The 20,608-nt window shown below is 38.5% G+C and overlaps 1 protein-coding gene across 1 annotated transcript in view; it reads left to right on the top strand.

The window, feature by feature from the left end:
- The first annotated feature begins 14,906 nt into the window (after positions 1 to 14,906).
- The window catches only part of LOC122077580, a 60,938-nt gene continuing 55,236 nt past the window's right edge, over positions 14,907 to 20,608 (top strand). The window contains exons 1-4 of the mRNA XM_042643552.1: positions 14,907 to 15,206; positions 15,405 to 15,672; positions 18,456 to 18,654; positions 20,037 to 20,342. Of these exons, the coding sequence (XP_042499486.1) occupies positions 15,473 to 15,672; positions 18,456 to 18,654; positions 20,037 to 20,342 (705 nt within the window). The 5' untranslated portion in view covers positions 14,907 to 15,206; positions 15,405 to 15,472. The remainder of the gene's footprint in view (positions 15,207 to 15,404; positions 15,673 to 18,455; positions 18,655 to 20,036; positions 20,343 to 20,608) is intronic.

The raw sequence follows: 20,608 nt of genomic DNA, 5'->3' as shown, positions 1-20,608 counted from the left end.
ACATAGCTTTGGTAAAAATGTCCGCAATTTAATGAGCAGAAGCTATGTAGGAAAGATAAATAAGGTTGTTGAGATATTTGTCACGGTTGAAGTGACAATCAACATCTATGTGCTTAAGCTCATGAAATACTGAATTGGAAGCCATTTGAATGATGCTAGTATTATCAACATAGAGAGGTGTAGGCTCTGAAATTGAGAAATCTTGGAAAAACGAATCTAAACAATCTCACTACAAATTGATGACATGAAATAATACTTAGTGTTTTCGAAAGATTTCGAAAGTTTGTCCCCCCCCCCCCCGGAACTAGTAACTTGACTTGGAAATTGTATGTTGCTTCTTACATTTATAAGAAATAATAAAGTTGCTAAGAAAAACACACCATCATGAAGTAGAGTGTTAAGAGTCAAGAGACTCAAGACAACAAACCCAATCAATGTCAGCATATGCACAAAACTGAAGTGAAAAGGAGGATGAAAAAAATAATCCTTTGACATTAACTTCTGTAGGAGTATCCACCTTCTTATCATCAGTTAAGTTAGCCAATTTAATAGATCCTAGACATATTTGTGTTGGTTATCAAAGTTCTTCAATTAAAATACTAAACCTCAAAACCAATAAAATGTGTGAGAGGATCCAACTCCTATGAGCAATGCTTGTACGGCACCTAGCAATGAGGGTCTGAACGGTTGGGAGGTTGGGAGATCTACTAACAAAAAACCACAACCACCTATCCCGCTAGGGATGAACATGGGCTGGGTTGGGCCAGATTCTTTAAAACCTAAACCAATCCTAGATCCTCAAAACTCAACTCAAGCTCAATTAAACTCTATTCGCGCTCATGTCCAGGCCCAACCCTGTTGATTCATGCCAACCCAACTCAACCTTGTCCTAATTGATATTGGCAGGTTCAAGTTGGGCCGGATTGACCCTAATTGGCCTTGATTTTATCTAGGGTCTGGCTAAACATGATTGCCTATGTTTTTTACATTTGTGTCCAATGGATTAGAAAAACCCCTTCGGCCAAGCAATATTCTTTCTGATGGATCAGTGTTCCAGTACCTCTCACTTCTGCATCTCTATATAAATTCTAGAAGCCATCTCTGAAAGGTTTGAATTTCTTCGTTGTTTCCTAGTATTTCTTTCCGTTGGAGGCGGTGGAAGCAGTGTCCGCCCTTCGAGTTCGAGACCGCTCCTCGATCTCAACTTTCCTCCTGTGGAAGAGGCTCATCCCGATCTCAACTTGCCCCCTGCCGCTGACCTGGCCCCAGTGGAAGAGGGTCCGTCTTCTCAAACAGAGGACACGGACCGGCAGTTTGACAACCCGATGATTTCGGACCTCAATTCGCGTCTATCTGCTCATGTAGACATAGGGAATGCAGGAAAAACTACCTTGGCAACCAAGGAACTGGGTATCTTTGCCATCGGATTTTACGTGATTCAGTGTAGTAGGACTTTCTATATTCACAAAACGAAGAAACCCTTCTCTCTTCTCTTATCTTCTCAGTTTTCCACATTCGATTAATGAAGATACCAAAGATCAATAGAAAATCAATCTCCGATTGGTCTCGTACTCCAAAGGAACTCTTAGAATTGATTATTTCTTCTTTAGATCTTGCAGATCTAATTAGGTTCAGTTGCGTTTGCAGCTACTGGAGATCACTTTCAAAGCCTCAACAATGGCTAATACTGCCTTGCGATATCAATTACAAAAGGGGTTTCGTTGGGTTAGCTAATCTCTTCGATCCAAGTCACAAGATTCATAAGCTGCAACTCCCAGGACCACTCACCAGGAGACGAATCTGTGGTTCTTCGGCAGGTTGGATCCTAACATTGCACACTGATGGAAAGGTTCGTCTCCTTCACCCATTCAGTAGAGCCAAGATTGAGCTTCCACCACTTACTTTTCTCAATTAGCGCCGGGTAATGAACGCCATTGTTGGTAAATCATCTTCTTCTTCTTCCTCTGCATTTGATGTTGTGGTCATAGCCGAACCCACATTTCTAGTCTTCTTCTGTAATGGGAAGGACAAGAGATGGAGCTTTACTAATGGTGATCCAGGCAAGTACAAGGATGTTGTGCTTTATAAGGATAAGTTCTATACCTTTTACACTAAGGGCCGGTTTGGTATCGTTCTAAAAAAACGTTTCTAGCGTTTTTTTGTTCTATTGGAATAAAAAAACGCAAAAAACCGTTTGGTGGGATTATGCTGTGTTTCGGTTTTTTTGAAACGAAAATTGAGAAAAAAACGAAAAAGGACGCCAAAGTCGGAACTCCAAAAAGGAGTTCCGTCACTTTAGTTTCGTTTCAAAATCCCTAATTCGAAACCATCGTTCCCGATTGCTCTTGTGAGCGGCTGGAACTCCTCTTCTTCTCCCTTCATTCTCTCTGAACTCCGATAGCAGTGGCAGCTCGGCTGGAGGTAACTCCTCTTCTTCTCTCTGAACTCCGATATCGATATTCTGAACGGCTGGAGGTAACTCCTCATCTTCTCTCTTCTTCTCTCTGAACTCCGATAGGGATCTTGTGAATGGCTGGAGGTTAACTCCTCTTCTTCTCCCTTCTTCTCTCTGAACTTTCGTTTCCGAAAAATCAACGTAACGCCTGCTACTAGAGGACGGCGATTTCTTCTTCTCCGTTCTCCTTCTTCTTCTCTTCTTGGAATTGGAACCCTACGGCTGCCTCCTTGAACTTCTCCGTCGTCGATCACGTTTGATTTCGGTCGCATCCAGCGATCGTTACCGGCGAATGTTCATCTAAGGTTCAATAACCCCCAGGCGTGGAGGTTCGGCTACAGTAAGACCTAGGTTTTATCAGGGGCATTCTCTCTCTGTCAATTGATTTCTCCATTCTGGTTCCAGGGTTTAAAGAAGTATCGTCTCCTGGGTAAGCATACCAAGAATCTCTAGGAGACCCTATTTTCGCAGGTGCGTTCTCTCTCTCTCTCTCAATCGATTTCTCCATTATGGTTTCACGTGATTCTAGTTCTTTAATTTTATTTTCTCTAGTTACATCGCCATTTATAACCCCTTGTTAATCTCTAAATGTTTTGAATTCCATGGATTATACAATAGTTTGAACGGTTCAATATCAGGAAATTTTCTCTTGGGTAGGTTGTAATTTGGATTTAAGGACTTGTCTTCTATTAGGTTTGAATACATTTCCCTGTTTCTTTCATGATATTGAAAGGGTTGAATGTATGACATTACTACATAGGTGTAACTCCTTTAAGATCTAATTTCCTAATAGTGTCCATTTTTCTAGCTATGAACTTGCTGTTCTTTGCAATTCACTCAATCAATTTTCTGATATGTTTAGAGTCTCACATCCATGCTCGAACTGTCCAACTGGTATTGTCTGGATTTTTAGAGACCATGAAGGTTATATTATGTGTGTTTCCCTCCCCTGGTCCTGTTGGTGTCTATGAGTCAATCTCAACAGATCTGAGGTGCTTATTGAAGGCCTGGAAATTGTATCTTCTTAGGGAAGGTTGGGTATTCTACCATATTCAGAATTTGATTTGTGTTCTCATTCTCATATTCAGATTTCTGCTTTGAAACAATTGATTTCTGGCTTCCCAGTTCAAGTCTCAGTCTGTTTACTCTCAATTCTGATTTGTTTTGCCGAAACTGATACAGTTTACGGCTAACTCCTCAATTTAAATCCCTATTTAATATTCGTTTTGAGTTCTTCAAATTCCCAAATCGATTTTGCAGTTTCTCTACCTAATATACTGACCCTTCGGTTAAAATTTCAGACCCATCAGATCTGTTTTGTTTGAGTTATTAGAGTTCCCTCAAATCTGATTTTAGTTCATTTCCCTGAGATCCTAAAATTTATGGTTTTCTAACAACCCTATTCTGTTAGAAGGCTAGAAGCCCTATTACATACCCTATAGGATTTCCACCTCACAAGTTTAAATGAATTAGGAGCTTTATTTAGGGTATATTTTAGAGTTTCTGTCTTTTCTCTATTTGGGAAACACTCACAGGGCTTTTTTCAATTTGTAGTGGGAGTCAAAGTATTACGTGGGGTCTTTGATTCCAAATTAAGTGAGGCTTGAAGCCGGTTTAAGTAACTTAGATGGGCTTGGTCATCTTCTAGACCTTGTAATGAGGGTATTAGAAAGTTAAAATTTACCAAGTTTCAAAGAATTATAAGCCCATATAAGAGCAGGGGAGACATTCAAAACATGAGATGGTTATCCCAAATATGTTTTAGGGAATTGAAGAGCAATTGTTGCTATGTTTTGCTGGTCTTGTTGTTAGTGCCCCTAAGTTTAAGTGCTAGTTGTTGTAGGGCCCTCTCCCTCTCTCTCTCTCTCTCTCACACACACACACACACATCCACACACCTATGCACACACATATTCTTTTACTGACTAATGGAAATCCTTTGTGTTGAAAGTATTATTTTTCTGCTTTATTTTTCTGTTTGGTCATGACTATTATGCATTGGATACACTCGGTCTAGATTTCATTTTGTGTTTGGTTGTTATGTTTTACCTTAAATTTTGGTAGCCTCAAAGGTCTTTATGAGTATCCCAGTATGCTAACTTTTACACTAACTTATAATGTATAGTTATTATGTCTGGAAGTAGCATCCCTGCCATTAAGTGGTCAGAATTTGAGACCACTGTTTTCATTAAAGCAATGAAAGAAGCTGTAATAAATGGTCACAAATCCGGTAATTCATTTAATAAAACTGGACGGGAGAACATTACAAAGCAATTTCAACAGGCTTTAAATCGTCCAGTTGGGAGAGAACAGTTACACAATAAGATGAACAAGTTGAAACACGAGTATCAACAATTCAAGAGACTGCTTGACACAACTGGATTTGGGTGGAACTCAATGACAAAAGCAGTCACAGTTGATGATGAGTTCGTATGGGATAGGGCAATACAGGTACAATAGATTTCAGTAGCTAGTTCAATTATTTAAAAATTAGATTACAATGAGTAGTACATCTATGTGATACAATTACTGCTTATGCAGGCAAATCCAGGTTGGTTGAAGTACAAGAAGTATGGACTAAACAATTGGCCAGAGTTGAGCATGGTATTTGGGGATGCATATGCTAGAGGTAACTTAGGGGTTGATAGTGCTCAAGATTTGGATGGCATCGAAGTTATCAATACAGTTGATATTGAGCAAGTCTCTCACTCCCCCAGTACCCCGGTGCATATAAGCATGACTGACCCCTTTCATGAGGATACTCATACTCCAACTCAGACCACCACAAAACGAAGTCTTGATAGGACACCTATGGGACGAAGAAAAAAGAGCGCCAATAAGAGAGATAGCCACGTGAAGGATTTGTATGGGAAGTATTTATCTATTAAAATTGATAAAGCATCCAGTACTTCTGTTACATCTCCTGTTCGTGGTGGGGTAGGTGCAACTTGTCCTCGAGATTTCAGTGTGAGTGCATGTGAGGCGGTGATATCCTCCATACCGGATATATCAAAGGAGATATATTTGAAGGCCACCAGTCGTATGTGTACTGATCCTAATTGGAGGGAGTTGTTTGTCTGTGCAGAGCCTGCGAAGAGGACTTGGCTTTTAGATGCGTTGGAGTAGTTGATGTTGTGTTTGAATTCTACTTTTGATAATTTTGGATTCGAGACTCTGCTTTTGATGTGTGTAATTTTACTTTTGGAGATACATTGCATGACTTGGCTTTTATTTCTTTTGTGTTTTTTTCCTATTATTGATGTGTGTAATGTTGAACATGTGGTTTGGGTTGAGACTAGGGGTGTCAATCGGTCGGGCTGGTTCGGTTTCGGTTGGGTTTAATCGGGCTTGAAGACTTTCAAAGGCTACACCGTGTCCGCCCATTTAACTAATCGGGCTTAGTTATTGAGGGCATGGTACGCTTTATATTCGGTCGGTCGGCCTCGGGCTATAATCGGGTCACCTTAATCGGGCTTTAGTTGGGCCTTAACCGGGCTACGGACATGTTTAATGTTAAACGGGCTTTAACCGGTTTTTAAACGGGTCCTCTTTAAAATGTGCTCTTATATTCCAGTCCACTTATGCAAGCCCAAAAAAATGACAATTAATTAATAAATGATATCAAATATAACCATTATTTAAAATGTGAACATGTTTTTACTTTTTAGTTTTTACTTTTTAATTTGGGGGGTAAAATAGGTATTCTACAATCATTAAAGGGTCGGGCTAGGCCGGTGCATAATAGGCCGGTCTCGGTCGGGTGTTAAACGGTTGGTCTCGATCGGGCGCCCGACGGTCCAAGTAGCAAAATCAAGACCGACCATTTATAAACGGGCCGGGCTCAAGCCCGATACGTTTAATAAACGGTCCGGGCTGGGCTGGTCTATAAACGGTCGGTCCCGATCGGTTTAGTTGGTTCGGGCCATGAATTGACACCCCTAGTTGAGACGATGTGTCAGCTTGTTATGTTTAACAGATATTTGTTTCCAATTGTGTAGTAATTGTTTATTTATTGCAGTTATGTCAAATGCATTATGTGAAACTTCTAGTGATGAAGAAGATATGATCATTCACATGGGAATGGAATTACTGAGTGAGGCTGTATATATTCGAGAACCATGTCGGGATAGTGTATTTCCAGGTGCTGTCATGATGCATGAGGTATTGAATGGGCATGCCAATAGATGCTATGAAGAGTTTAGGATGGAACGTCATGTCTTCCTTAACCTATGTGACTATGTTAGACATAGGGGGTGGTTGAAAGATACGACCAACATCCGAGTGGATGAACAGCTTGGAATGTTCCTATGGATTGTTGGGAAGGGTTCAAGTAATAGGGACACCCAAAATCATTTCAACCACTCAGGAGAAACAGTTAGTCGAACATTCAATGTTGTCTTGATTGCAATGCAACGCCTGGCTAAGGAGAAAATCAGACCGCCAGACGTCAATATGATACCGATAGAGATTGCACAGAACCCGAAATACTACCCTTTTTTCAAGGTAAATATGTTAATATGATACATGTCTGTAATTAAATATATGAATGTTTATATTCTTATATGTATTGGCCATTTAATTGTCAATATATGTTAGCATTGTATTGGCGCCATAGATGGTACTCACATCCATGCGGTAGTTCCAAGAGAGGATCAAGTTCGAATAGGAATCGGAAGGGGATCACAACTCAAAATGTGATGTGTGCATGTTCATTTGACATGCGATTCACATATGTGTATGCATGATGGGAAGGTAGTGCAAACGATTGTCGAGTACTTGAACAGGCAAGAAGTGATCCTCGATTGAGTTTTCCTCATCCACCTCCAGGTATTAACTTTATACTAATATATTAGATTTTTATTTGAGTGTATACGTAATAATATATATTAATTTTTGTCTGTAGGAAAGTATTATGTTGTTGACTCTGGGTATGCTAGCCAATCTGGATTTTTGACACCATTTCGGGGTGAGAGATACCATATACCGGACTATAAAGGGCGTAGAAGATCCCCAAGAACAGCGAAAGAGTTGTTCAATTATAGACATTCATCACTTCGGAATGTTATTGAACGCACATTTGGGGTATTGAAGAACAAATTTAAAATTTTAAGGCTAATGCATCAGTTCCCAGTGGAAACTCAGGCATCAATCGTACTGGCATGTTGTGGGCTACACAACTATATTCGAGAAGAGCATATTGCTGACGCAGAATTCGTGGGGATGAGCGATGATTTAAAAGTTGCAGAAGATGACTTGAATCCGCCACATGAAGATTTCGTTGATCATTCTACAATACAATCAAGTCAACGAAATCGGACAAAAGAGATGAATGCCACTAGGCTAAGAATTACAAATGCAATGACTAGACAACAAAGGATGCCATAACTAGTTGAAAACTAAAACCGATAACTATTTTGCCAAAACTGAAAACCTAAATTGATGTTTCAACCCACGTAGTACTTGTTTTATGGTACATTTATATATGTGGTACAAGTTGATATATTATTATGAATGTCATATATTTGGATGCTATATTAACTTTTTTGATAAATAAATTTCTGTTACAGATGACTTCTTCTATGCCCTCACTCATGATAGCAACTTGTGAAATTTGTGGGAAGAGTTGTGGTAAATATACAACCAAGTCGGGTAAAAATATTGGAAGAGAATTTTTCAAGTGTGAAGATTCATGTAATTTTTTCATGTGGGTAGACCAACTACATCTATGTAGATGTGGTAAAGGTCAATGCAAAGTACGAACTGCGATGAAATGTCCAAACAAGGGACAGTATTTTCTATGTTGCCCAAGTTCAACTGGGGTAATTTATTTTTACTATTGACCTATACCTATAGATAATTTATGATTTTTGTTTAATTCGATGTTAAATTTCAACGACCCTAATCACATCTATTATTTGATATAGGCTGATAACCGTGGATGTGGTATGTTTGTATGGTTGAAAGATGAAACACATATCTCTACCATACAACATACATTATGTTCAAAAAGCTCAAGCTCAACATCAACATCATCCAGACCACTTTCCGTTTCAAACGAGTACATGAAAGGATATCTGGAAGGGACACTTAAAGGATTAGAGGACCAAACAAATAAGATGAAAGACATCCTTCATGCATTCAAGTCTTTAGACTTGGAAAAAAAGTGAAAATTTGGGGAATTATGTAATAGTTAACTTGCACAAGGCATTGTTAATACTGTATTTTATTCATCCTTTGGAAACCATGTTTTTTTTCATTGGTGTGTAATATTTTATTGTCCCAAAAAAATTTATATGCTTATAGTATTTTAATGTTATTTTTGTAATTATTGACTTAAAAGAAAAGAAAAGAAAAAAAAAAACCGTTTCTGAAACAAGCATTACCAAACGGCAGAAATGTCGTTTCTTGGTTCTGAAACTGTTATAGAAACAGATTCACCAAATAGCCTTAAATCGTTTAAAAATGGCGTTTTGACACAGAAACTGAAATTTCCGTTTCTTACACGAAACGGAGTTTCTGGAACAGAAACGATACCAAACGGAGCCTAAAAATGGAAAAAAATTATATTTGTGTAGCTTTTGATATGAACAGTTATTCTCCAACGATGTTTCAAATTATGGAAATTCCAGTTTATCAGAAACATACAAAACCCTATTTGGTGGAGTCTTCAGGAGATATGCTTCTGGTTTTAAGGCATCTAGATTGGAATTTTGGATCCATGAAACCATCAAAAACCATTGGTTTCACAATTTATAAGATAGATCTTACTGAAAAGAAAGTTTTGCAACTCAAAAACATTGGCAGAGACCGTGCATTGTTCTTGGATCGTTTTAATGGACTGTTGTTCTTAACCTCAGAGACAGAGTCCCCTGGATGTAAGGGAAACTGCATCTACTTTGTGGCTGATTGTTTCTCACCCAACTACGTTAGTCGCTCATTTGGGTGGTATGATATGGGAATGTTCAACTTAGAAGATGGAACCATTGAACCATTAAATTACTGCTCTGACAATAATTTAATTATGCAACCACCCATATGGTATTCATGAAGCCATGGCATTTTATTTACAGGGCTCTCTTTTTTAATCTACACCCTTTTGGAAGGTTTTTGAAGACATGTTTATAGTTATCTTTGAAGAAATAGTTTTTATAGATGGATACAGACTTCGTGATTCTGATTTCTATTTTTGTTTTAGTTATGATAAGCAATTGTAAAGCTCTGCATTTCTACTGGATTGAATTCTTATGTGGCGCAACACGTGTGCATCCAACGGCCAGAAAAGCTCAGGCACGGAGCCCAAGGCGATCGCATGCAGTCACGGCATTTCTAGGTGTTGGATCTGCGCCAGACGCCCTGTTGCACCACAGAGGATCCAAGTCCCAACCGTAGATTGAGACAAAAAGCTTTTCATATGGTTGTTAATTTAAGTTTAAGAAAGGCTCATGCTGAATGTTCTTACTTAGGCATGCAAACATAACTCCTCTTGAAATAAGAGGCATTAAAAAAAAAAATAGGGAGACAATCTTCTATGGACTCCAAAAGGGTTGAAAATCCTAGTTCCACAACTCATAAAGGGTGAAAGAAGCATTGTGGCATTGGGTCACAAATTTCTAAGTGCATGAGATGAGAGAGGAGATATAATATGGTAGAGGGGATGACTTGGGAGTGTTGTTCGAGCAGTTCTCCCCAACCTACCTCCTTATTTCGGGTGCAGGTGCCCTTTTGTTGAAGGTCGATATTAATTAGGTAAAATAAGATTCAAGTAGTATCAAGTACATAAAATAAGAATCATAAGAAAGTCTTTCATTTCTCTATCATTATAGAGAATCCCATCTATATTATCTATAGAATTCAAACCTGAACTCTATTTATTATTCATTATTTCTATCTCATTGGTCATGTTTCTTATTTCAGCATAAGCATATCGATTTCCGAGACCTTACCCTTTCCATTTCACTTTTATTGTTTTTATTGTTTGGGTTTGTGACCAATGCAGGTTGAAGACAAGTCGGACGATACCCCATCAGATGGTTGTATACTTTTTTATTGGAAACCTAAAACTAGTTTCCTTCTCTCTCTCTCTCTCTCTCTCTCTCTCTCTCTCTCTCTCTCTCTCTCTCTCTCTCTCTCTCTCAAATTAGGAAAAGGCTACAAAGAATCACAAGTATGCTAAAAATGGCAAGAGGTAAGATCCCATTGAGAAATCTACCAAAGATACTTCTTAATTCTCAATTAAAGATATGGGAGAGTGTTTTTTATGGGGGAGCATAGCCTCGATCAATGCCTCCACAATTTGTCTCTTTCGATTGCCCATATAGGTCATTTCACGTGGGGGAGGAGAGAGACAGATTGTGGCATACACTGGAAGAACAATGTTTGGTTTTTTATCATTTCTAATAGAGCACATTGCTCCCTTTGAGAGAAGGAAAATGATAAAGAGTCACCACCTAGATTAGGGTTTAGGGCTAATCAATATGATTACACATCTAACAAGTTAGGTCACTAATCATGTTGTAGAGCAAAGAAAGTGTTAGGCACCTCGGTCTACTTGGTTAGACCGATCTTCTTGTTTACTTGGTCAAATTTTAAGTTAAATATAGCATAAATTTAAAACAAAATAAAATAAATGATATGGACTACCTTAAACATTTGGCTACAGAACATATGTTGGTATATATAAATTATAAACTAAACTAAATATGTTTATTGTTTAATGAAAAATCATCTCTGCTGAACATGAGAGAGTCGAGTGCATAGATTGCTCTTACTATGCTTGCCAATTGCAATATGGCATCTCAAATGGAACCTAAACCTTAGATAAGACCTTACGAGATGCTTCTCTATCCTCTTGAGATGCTATGAAGAGTTCCCAAGGTGGATATATTTGTTTGGGAAGAGAAAGAAGGAAATAAGTGCAAAGAAGGGGGGAGAGGAGGAGGGTGCAGTGGCGGAGGAGAGAGACAATGCAATGACAAATGAATTAAGCAGTTGGGATTTTTTCTCAACCATCCAATGATGAAAAACATGCTAACGTAGGGAGGACATGAGAGATTCCATCCTACTCGCTTGCTTTGACTCTCTTCGGTATAGTTTAAATCTATACAGGAGTCTTTGGTATGATTTATGGCCCCTAATTCTTATTCAAATAATAAAATCTCTCATATGTGCAACTCTTTTTGTTCAGAAGGCATGAGGGTCTCAATTTCTTTCTCACATTTTTTTTTATCAGAAGAAAAGAAAATCTATTAACTACTAAAATCAGTGTCCATCAAGAAATTAGGATCCCTAATTAGTGTTTTCAAGTCTATAGCCCTGTGAACTAAGGCTTTGACCAAGACAACTAGGTCATTGTTGCTTTTGTAACAAAACTTCGGTTTAAACAAAACATCAACAGTTTACAAGAAGAGTGGTATTGCGCTCCATGGCCATAAGTTTGTGTTGTCAACATACATGAGATTTTCCAACTCCCTTGCATCACACAAGATTTCGTCTATCTTCCATCATTTTTCCCTAACTTTGTTCATCCCATATAGTAGGCTCCTTGCTATCACCTCAAGATGCTTGACTGTCATCATGTAATTATCATAAAATGAGAAACACTTCCCTTCAGTTATAATTGAAACAGCCCAACCATAAATGTTTCTGTTGTTATCAGTGGCCCCTGTGCAAATTATAATTTTTTTATTGGAACAAGGGAGTGTTAATTTCTGGGTTGGTGTAGGGTTATGTATGGTCACCTGTTGCTTATCAGAGTGTATGGGGATGCCATTAGAGATCCAGTACTCTATCTGTTGTAGTATGATATACGGATTAGGTTTAGCATGTCTTTTTGAAATCTGGATCTGGCTTTGAAATTTTCATAGAAAATGCACTTATAACTATATATTTGAGGTGGAGCCATCTAGACGAAGCTGAGAGAATGTTTGATGAAATGCCTAACAGAGATTTGGTTTCTTGGGATGCTTTACCCTCGGTGTATGCCCAGGAAGGTACCTACGGAGTACGGAGTATAAGCAATCAGTGTTTTCACTAAAGTGGTGAAAGAAGGGATGGAGCTCGACCATGTTTCATTTGCTGGTGTTGTTTCAGCCTGCGGCCATTGAAGAAGCTTAGAGCTTAGAAGACAAATTCACATTTTGATTATAAGAACTGGGATATGGGACTAAGGTTTCAGTTTGTAATGTTATGGTCTCTACCAGAGCATGCAAAAATAGTGGAGGCAACTTCGGCTATTTCAAACATATCATGAAATAGTTTGATTTTTGAGCATGCACAAAACATGATTTGTGTTGAGGTTTTTCAACGAACACTATCTAAGTTTAGTGGAGGCAACTTCGGCTTGAATAGGAGGAGGTTGTGGGATTGAATCCTATCATATGCATGTGTGAAAGGGTGAGTGTGTGTAGGAGTAGGTGACCATTGGCCCTACTAGCGCCCGATAAAATGGTCATTGGCCAACAATGCTTAGTATGATAGTAAATTAAAAAAAAGAAAAAAAAATTAATAATAATAATGTAGAGGCTTTTTAGGCATTCTTATTGATGATTCAGGAGTCTCAACCAAACCAGTTCACCTTTGGCTGTATGAAGAGTCTCAAAGGGTGTTCAATGAAGCACTGAAAGGAGCAATGTTAGTGATGAGTTTGTACTAGATGTCTAACATACCAAACCCTTTTTCTTAACCAAACAATTATTATTTATAGCTGATAACCTATTATCATGATTGATTATTCATAAATAGATAATAAACATAACTATAATATATGTCTTTTTTTGTTTTTGTTTTTTTGGTAGAAAACATAACTATAATATATGTCAAAGAGTAAATAAGAGAACGTTCGCCCTATTAGTGTTATAATGGTCATGCGGCCATAATACCCCGAAAAAATCATGAGAAAAAATAAATCTGAGAAAAATACTAATAAAACATTTGCTATGTTTAGTTGTAATTAAATGGATAAGCAATTTACATGCCCCTCTCTTATTCGTTGATCTTATTACAAATCACTTCATGTGTTTTTAGAAGTTAGATTCCCCCCCCCCCCTAATAATTGATGGTGTTAGTGTGGAGTTAGTTTTGGATGGTAAAAGTTGGTTTTTGCCTTATAAAGGATTCAACCAAATCAATTTCCTATTTTACCCTTATTGTTTCTTAACACCCTTTTCTCCAAAATTGAAGTGAGAATAATATATTGTGTTCACCATGTCCAACAAAGGTGAGGTAGTAAAAATCTAACCCTACCTCCGGCGATTGTGAAGGAAGTAGTGACCATCTCCAACGAAGGTGAGGTAATGACCATCTCTGACGAAGGTGTGATTATGTGTGATTGTTGCTTTGCTGTAAGTTCCACAACCTAGAGGGTTGAGGAAAGGGACGAGGGTTCAAATTCCAAGCACATCATTCGGTGTTTTCCCTCTACCAAAGCTTCCTCAATGGTGTCACCCGCCCCTCAACACTATTGGGCATGAAGCTAACACCCTTTATGGTTCTTTCTCCTCAAAAGGTCTTAATACTGTGATGCCTAAGATTCCCAAGCTCGACATCACTGCAAAAGGGTGAGTGTCTTCATCGCCTACACCAACACAATGGGTCACAGTGGCATGGTGTACACAATCAATGGGTTGCCTTCTATTCCAACTCAGCAACCTCCATGGCCTGCCCTCACATATCTATTATTAGCAGCCTCCTCAAGACACTCTGCCCCAGTTAGAGTGCCATCAAGTCTACCATCATGACCACCGATCAACTTCTCTCTCTGTCTTGATTCTTCCCTTCTTATTATGCATATCACTTGTTTCATAATTTGTTTGTGTTTGTTGTGCATCTAGAACAAGGGACAATAACATGGAACCGATATTGAACTCATCATATGTGAAGGCAACACCATTCAGTAGTGCCATGGACCCTATTCTGTGACCTAACCACCAACAAATACTTAAAACTTTCTATGTTCATTTATCATTTGTAGTTTCTTTGAAGCTTTCGAGCTTGATCATGCAATTATAAAATACCACAAAGAACAAAAAATTTAATCCAAGGTGTATTTATAAGCACTTAGTTTCGTCATGCCTTTGCATCGTTCATCAAGATGACAGAGATATGAAAATACAAGGGGGTGGATTAAAGTGGGAAGGATCTATAACCTATATATGAGTTTTATTTTGAAAAGGTCAAAAAATCAAACCACAATATTGAAGGATAATACAGGTATTATTGAAATATTGGACAAACTTAACGGTATAATTTTAATGGAGTTAATCTGCTGGTAAAATCTAACAAACTACCAGGAAGGGGATATAATTTCTGAAAAAATAGGGGGTGATTTGTATTAAAAGTAAATACAGGGGAAAGGATGTAAATTGCTCAAAAGATAATCGAGACAAAAAGAGAAAAGGAATCTGTACGACGTTCGAGTATTTCTTACCGTTTCGTTGAATACAACGCAATGGATTCCCCTTTCAATTTTGAAATTGATATGGAGCTATTTTCTCTCACTCCGTCAATAGAAACCTCGCCTGCAAAGGCCTGCGTTCGGTGGGCAGCGAAGAGAAGTGAGAGAGAGAGAGAGAGCAACTCTCTTTAGTTGAGGGGTCGGAGCCTTGTCTACCGTGAAGTATGAAGACCTTGTAAAGCGTATGGGACAAACTCTTTTGATAGCAGAGTAAAACCCTTTTGAAATTGTTCCAGGAAAGCTCTGTTGAAGGCAAGGGGAAGAAGGAAACCCTATCTTGTTGCTGGTGTTGCACTGGAGGTAAGAAATCTCTCTCCAACTGAATTGGTGTGAGCAGGAGCGCCGAAAGCCTGAAACAACGACCTTCTTCCTCTAATCCGTCCGACTTCTCTCGCTGTCCCCACTCTCGGATTTATCTTTTATCTTTTCTATTCTTTCCTTTCCAAATCCCAAACATTGAGAAATAACCCTTTTTTTTTTGTTTTGTTTCCATAATAGGGCGTATAGGGGGATATTCGAAAGACAGGAGAAGAGAAGGCTGGCTTTCGTTCTCTTTTGAACACACAATGGAAGAAACAGCAGAAACGGGTGGAGGTGCGACCTCCATGGACGAGGAAACCCTGAGTCGTGTCTTCTCTCAGCTTAAAGCCTTCAGCGTAAACCTTCTCGACCTTCTCCAGAACCCCAAGAAAGATGTGCGGACGCTCTCTGAACTGGCCGAGTTTCTTCGCAGGACCCCGGCTGAAGCTCTGCAGCCATTCTTCGAGTTAGTTTATGGGAATTTCTCTCTCTTTCTCAAGTTTATTATTGTTGGGCCATCTTCTTTGGATTTTTTTTTAATTGATTTTTGGGAAATTCTTTAGGTTCTCTTTTTTTGTTGGAAGTAACTTGTGCTTTACTGCCACTTTGTTGGGCTGTTTGGGCCAAATTTTCCTTCATATATTTCATTTTTTCTGCAAATTTGTTTTGATTCTTGCTTGCTTCAATGCACGACTACGTTTTCTGTTATTGGAGAAAATTTGGTTTTGTGTGGTGTCGGTGGTCTAAGGGAAGTTGAACTCATGACCCCTTAATTTTGAGGTGTTGGTTTTTGCCTACTGAGCAATCCCCCCCGGGTTCTTTAGTTGGTCCTTTTTTTTTTTTTGATGAATAAAATATCATTAGAACAAGAAGGAAGAATATACAGCCCCAAGGGGAAAAGAAAGGGAAAGAAAAAAGGAAAAGCAAAAACAGCTGCAGCACAACCGAAAGCAGCCTTTGTGGGGTGGGGGGGGGGAGGGGATGCAAGTTGGATATGGGCAATTCAGTGGCAACAACAATGAGTCTGTTCCTTGGGGAGTCCCTTACATGCCTGTGGGGGAGGGAGACGAGTTTGGAGCTGACATCGAAGAAGGGCATTCCAAATCTTATCATAAGATTTAGATTTGGTAGTCCATCTTCAATTAGTTTAGAGAATAACATTTTTCTTTTCTCTTGGGCTTTTTATCAATCTTGGATACATTGCCACTTTGAATTCCTTTGCTTAGTCAATATGTTTGTAATTCAATGGTAATTATTTTGGAGAAGATTTTAATTTCTTGAGGGCAGAAATTTACTAGTTAAGTAAAATGAAGGGAAGAAAAATGTCCTTAAATGAGAAGATAGAAATGTTTGTAATCATTGTTACATAACTAGCATAAGTCTTGAAATATGTTAATTAAAATTTTAAATAGATTCATTAGGCTAGCATATTTTCCTATTCAAATCCAATTTATTTGGTTGATAGCTGAAGTAAAATTTAATTATTTTGTTTGTAAAGTTTTTTGAATAAAAAAAGGGCGTACCTAGTGCACGAGGCTCCCGCTACTGTAGGGTCTGAGGTGGGTCATAATGTACGCAACCTTCCCCCTAGCTTAGCGGAGAGGCTGTTTCCCGACTTGAACCCACGACCTGATGCAGATATGGCTGCCCTTTCTTGGTTGGACCAGCATGACCGGCTTTGGAAGCCAAGAGCCAAGAAGAACCGGTCCAGCCCAGGGTTTTGGTCCAACAAGGGTTGGAAATAAAATTAGTAGTTTACTTAGTATTTTATTTCACGCTTTTAGTTTCCAGACTTGAACGTAGGAGTAGGATTTATTTCCTTGCTTTGGTTTCCTTTTTATAGTTGTTTCCTAATTTAGGCTAGTTTCCATTCCAGTTAAGTTTCTAATTTCATGTTCCTATTTTCCTATATATTGGTTGTAATCAACTGAAGATTTAGAGAGCAATTTGATTATTGAATGAATGTGTGAGTGTAAACCTTCTTTTCCCCCTCTCTACTCTGATTTCCCCTCCCTTCCCTAAGGCCCTCCATCAACTTGGTATCAGAGCCGAAGGATCCTCTCCTTCGTTCTCCCTCCTTGTTCCATTCCTTTCCCTTCCCATCAACCTGCTCTTTCCTTCCCATCTTCTCCCTATTCTCTCTTCCGGTTTCTGTCGAGACAGAGAACAATCATTTAAAAAAAAAAAAAGTGCTATTGAAGCAGTCAACCAAACCCAACTCCACCGATCCCATTCCACCCATGACCCTCCGATCGAACCCTCACTTTCGACCTAGGGTTTCATAAAAGAAAAATCATAGTAGAACTTCAAACCCATCTCTTTTGGCTCCCTACAAAAACCCACCCCTTCGATTCCCAACAAAAAAAAGCTCCACCGCCTCCTCTTTCCCTTTCTCCACTCAATCGAACTCTCCCCTTAGGTTCTGATAGCATGCCAACAAGACTATGAAGTTTCATCCTGCCAAAGATCTCCCTGAAATTAAGCTCAAGAAGATGGTGGGATCGTTCCTCATTCAGCGTATTCCTTCAGACGGTCTCCTCGGTCCTTTCCCTAACTCGACGGAGTCGAGTTCTTTTCAGAGGAGGAGAGTTGATGCAGATATGGCTGCCCTTTCTTGGTTGGACCAGCATGACCGGCTTTGGAAGCCAAGAGCCAAGAAGAACCGGTCCAGCCCAGGGTTTTGGTCCAACAAGGGTTGGAAATAAAATTAGTAGTTTACTTAGTATTTTATTTCATGCTTTTAGTTTCCAGACTTGAACGTAGGAGTAGGATTTATTTCCTTGCTTTGGTTTCCTTTTTATAGTTGTTTCCTAATTTAGGCTAGTTTCCATTCCAGTTAAGTTTCTAATTTCATGTTCCTATTTTCCTATATATTGGTTGTAATCGACTGAAGATTTAGAGAGCAATTTGATTATTGAATGAATGTGTGAGTGTAAACCTTCTTTTCCCCCTCTCTACTCTGATTTCCCCTCCCTTCCCTAAGGCCCTCCATCACAACCACTAGGTTGCAATGGAGCAACCTTACGGTTGTGCCGAGGTCTGCCCTCTAAAGTTTTTTGAATGAGTAACACAATAATTGTGGGAGATGGTTAGCAAAGTTTTCATTTCATTTTTTGTTTTAATTTCACTTCCCTCCATTTCACTTTACTTGTGGTTAGAGCTGACATAAATACGGGACTTTGAAGTTTGAGTTATACCATACTATGTTCCCTATTACATTGTTTTGACATGTGGGCTATTTCTTGACAGTTATACCTTGTTCCCGTTGCTACTTCTCCTGGATACAGCAGTTGGTTGCAGATCTTCCCCAGAGACTGAATCCTATGGGAGTTTTGGGATGATTAATATGCAGAAAACACCACATAAAGTCAGTGATAGTGTGGCAGAAAGCATGCTTCTGTGTCTTGAGGAACTTCTGAAGAAATGTCACTTTGGATCTGTGGATCAGGTAGCTCAATTCAAAAGGCATAGCAATTTCAAGTCTTCTATTTGTTATGCTTCATGAACATAAGTTGTGTGTATGAGAAAAATATCCGTCTTTAGAACTTACTGGTTGTGCAAATGTACTCTTGACTTATCTCAGATTCTCTATAAAAAGTTGCAATGGAACTAATCAGTCCAAAGAGCAATTGTGTGATTTAGCTTTGAAATATTGTATTTTGCATGCTCAAGAGGTTGACGTAGGTGGAACTTCTTGCTTTTAAGAAAGTTGATATGCTATGGGTTGTGTTGTTGGCAGGATCTATGTACGCATGTGTGCAGTGGCTGAGCTGGTGTGCCTATAGACTTATTATCAGTGCTTTTGTATAATAAGTTGTGCTAACTAGTTAGTAGCTGTCCTCGTTATTCTTTTCTTTTCTGCTTTCTCTCTCTCTCTTTTCCCCCTGTTGTGTACTGGGGATCCTCTTTTTATTACTACCATTTTCTTTTCCATTTATAATTTGTTAAGAATTAGGATTATGTATTTCGTCATATGGCCTATCTCATTGTCGTATGTAAAATGATTTTTTATTTTTTATTTTTATTGAAGTCCCTTTTGCTATAGTTTGGGGCATTTGGAAGGAAATAAATAGGTGAAACTTCAAGACATAAAGAGATTGATTCAATGGGTGTGTATGGATGTATTGAGTGCTCTTTTTTGATTGCTCATGAATGGCGAAAGTATGTTCTGACTTCAAATAGAAGGGATTGGGTTATATGGTAGGATTAATAAAGTGATGGGTACCTTCCAAAGCACAATTTCAGTGGCTGTTCTGCTTAATTACTGCAAGATTTTTCTTTCTAGAAAAGAACGTAATGAAACATGTTTTGTATGTGGTGCCATTATGTTGGTATCATGTACATATTTAAAATTTCTTACATATATCTTATTATAATTTCATGTCGTGGACATGCATCTTAGTGTATCTGAATGAGGATGTTGAGATGGATGAGTGATAAATCCGGAAAATATAAAATAAGAGATGAACAAAGAAATTTAGTAGTAGTTCTAATTCATGATAAGTTGCGACTTGCGAGAAAGTTGTTTGAGGTGGCATGGACATGTGCAATGAATGCCTTTGAATTCTTTAGTATGGAAGGGGGATTTGGTTTGGATTGAAGGAGCTAAAAAAGTCAGGGTTGGGCCTAAAATGGCCCTAGGAGAAGAAGTTAGGAAAGACATGCATAGCTTGCGATTAGTACCAAGTATGGCTTTGAATAGTGCTGGTTGGAGAGAAAGGATCCACGTAGCCAACCTCATTTAGTTGGGATATGGCTGGGTTGAGTTGAATTGAGTTGTTGCTCTTTCTTGAGTATGTGTTGACAATTATATGAATGGTGATTTTGCAGATGGTTTTGGTGCTGAAGAAATTAACTTATGGGGCTTTGCTTTCACCATTTGAGGCAGCAGAAGAATTTCGCGAAGGAATAGTTCGTTGTTTCAGGACACTGCTTCTGGGTCTATACCCATGCTCTGATGATTCTTGCACGTGTAAACAGATTTCTGGCTTGCCTACTTTGCTTCCAACTAGTGGTTTGCAAATGCCACCTGTTCCATTGAAATGTTTTTCGAAACCAGAAAAATGTTTAATTGCATATCTACAGTCACAAAATGCTTCAGCTGCTGTCGGGCATTGGCTCTCATTGCTTCTCGAGGTTTGTATATTTTGCATTGTAACTATTTTTTTATTGATTCATTTTAGTGTTTTTTTTTAAATCTAATAATAGTTACGAACTTACGATTTGAATTGTCTGATTATAACATGGTCAACCCATATATGTTGAAGGATGTGTCATCAGGGGATTGATATATATATATATATATATATAGGGGATATATATATGTGTGTGTGTGTGTCATCAGGGGATTGATATATATATATATATATATATATTTTCTTTATTATTGCAATTGAAAAATT

Source organism: Macadamia integrifolia, chromosome 4, assembly GCF_013358625.1.
Source record: "Macadamia integrifolia cultivar HAES 741 chromosome 4, SCU_Mint_v3, whole genome shotgun sequence".
Lineage (NCBI taxonomy): Eukaryota > Viridiplantae > Streptophyta > Magnoliopsida > Proteales > Proteaceae > Macadamia > Macadamia integrifolia.
This window is presented reverse-complemented; position numbering and strand designations above follow the sequence as displayed.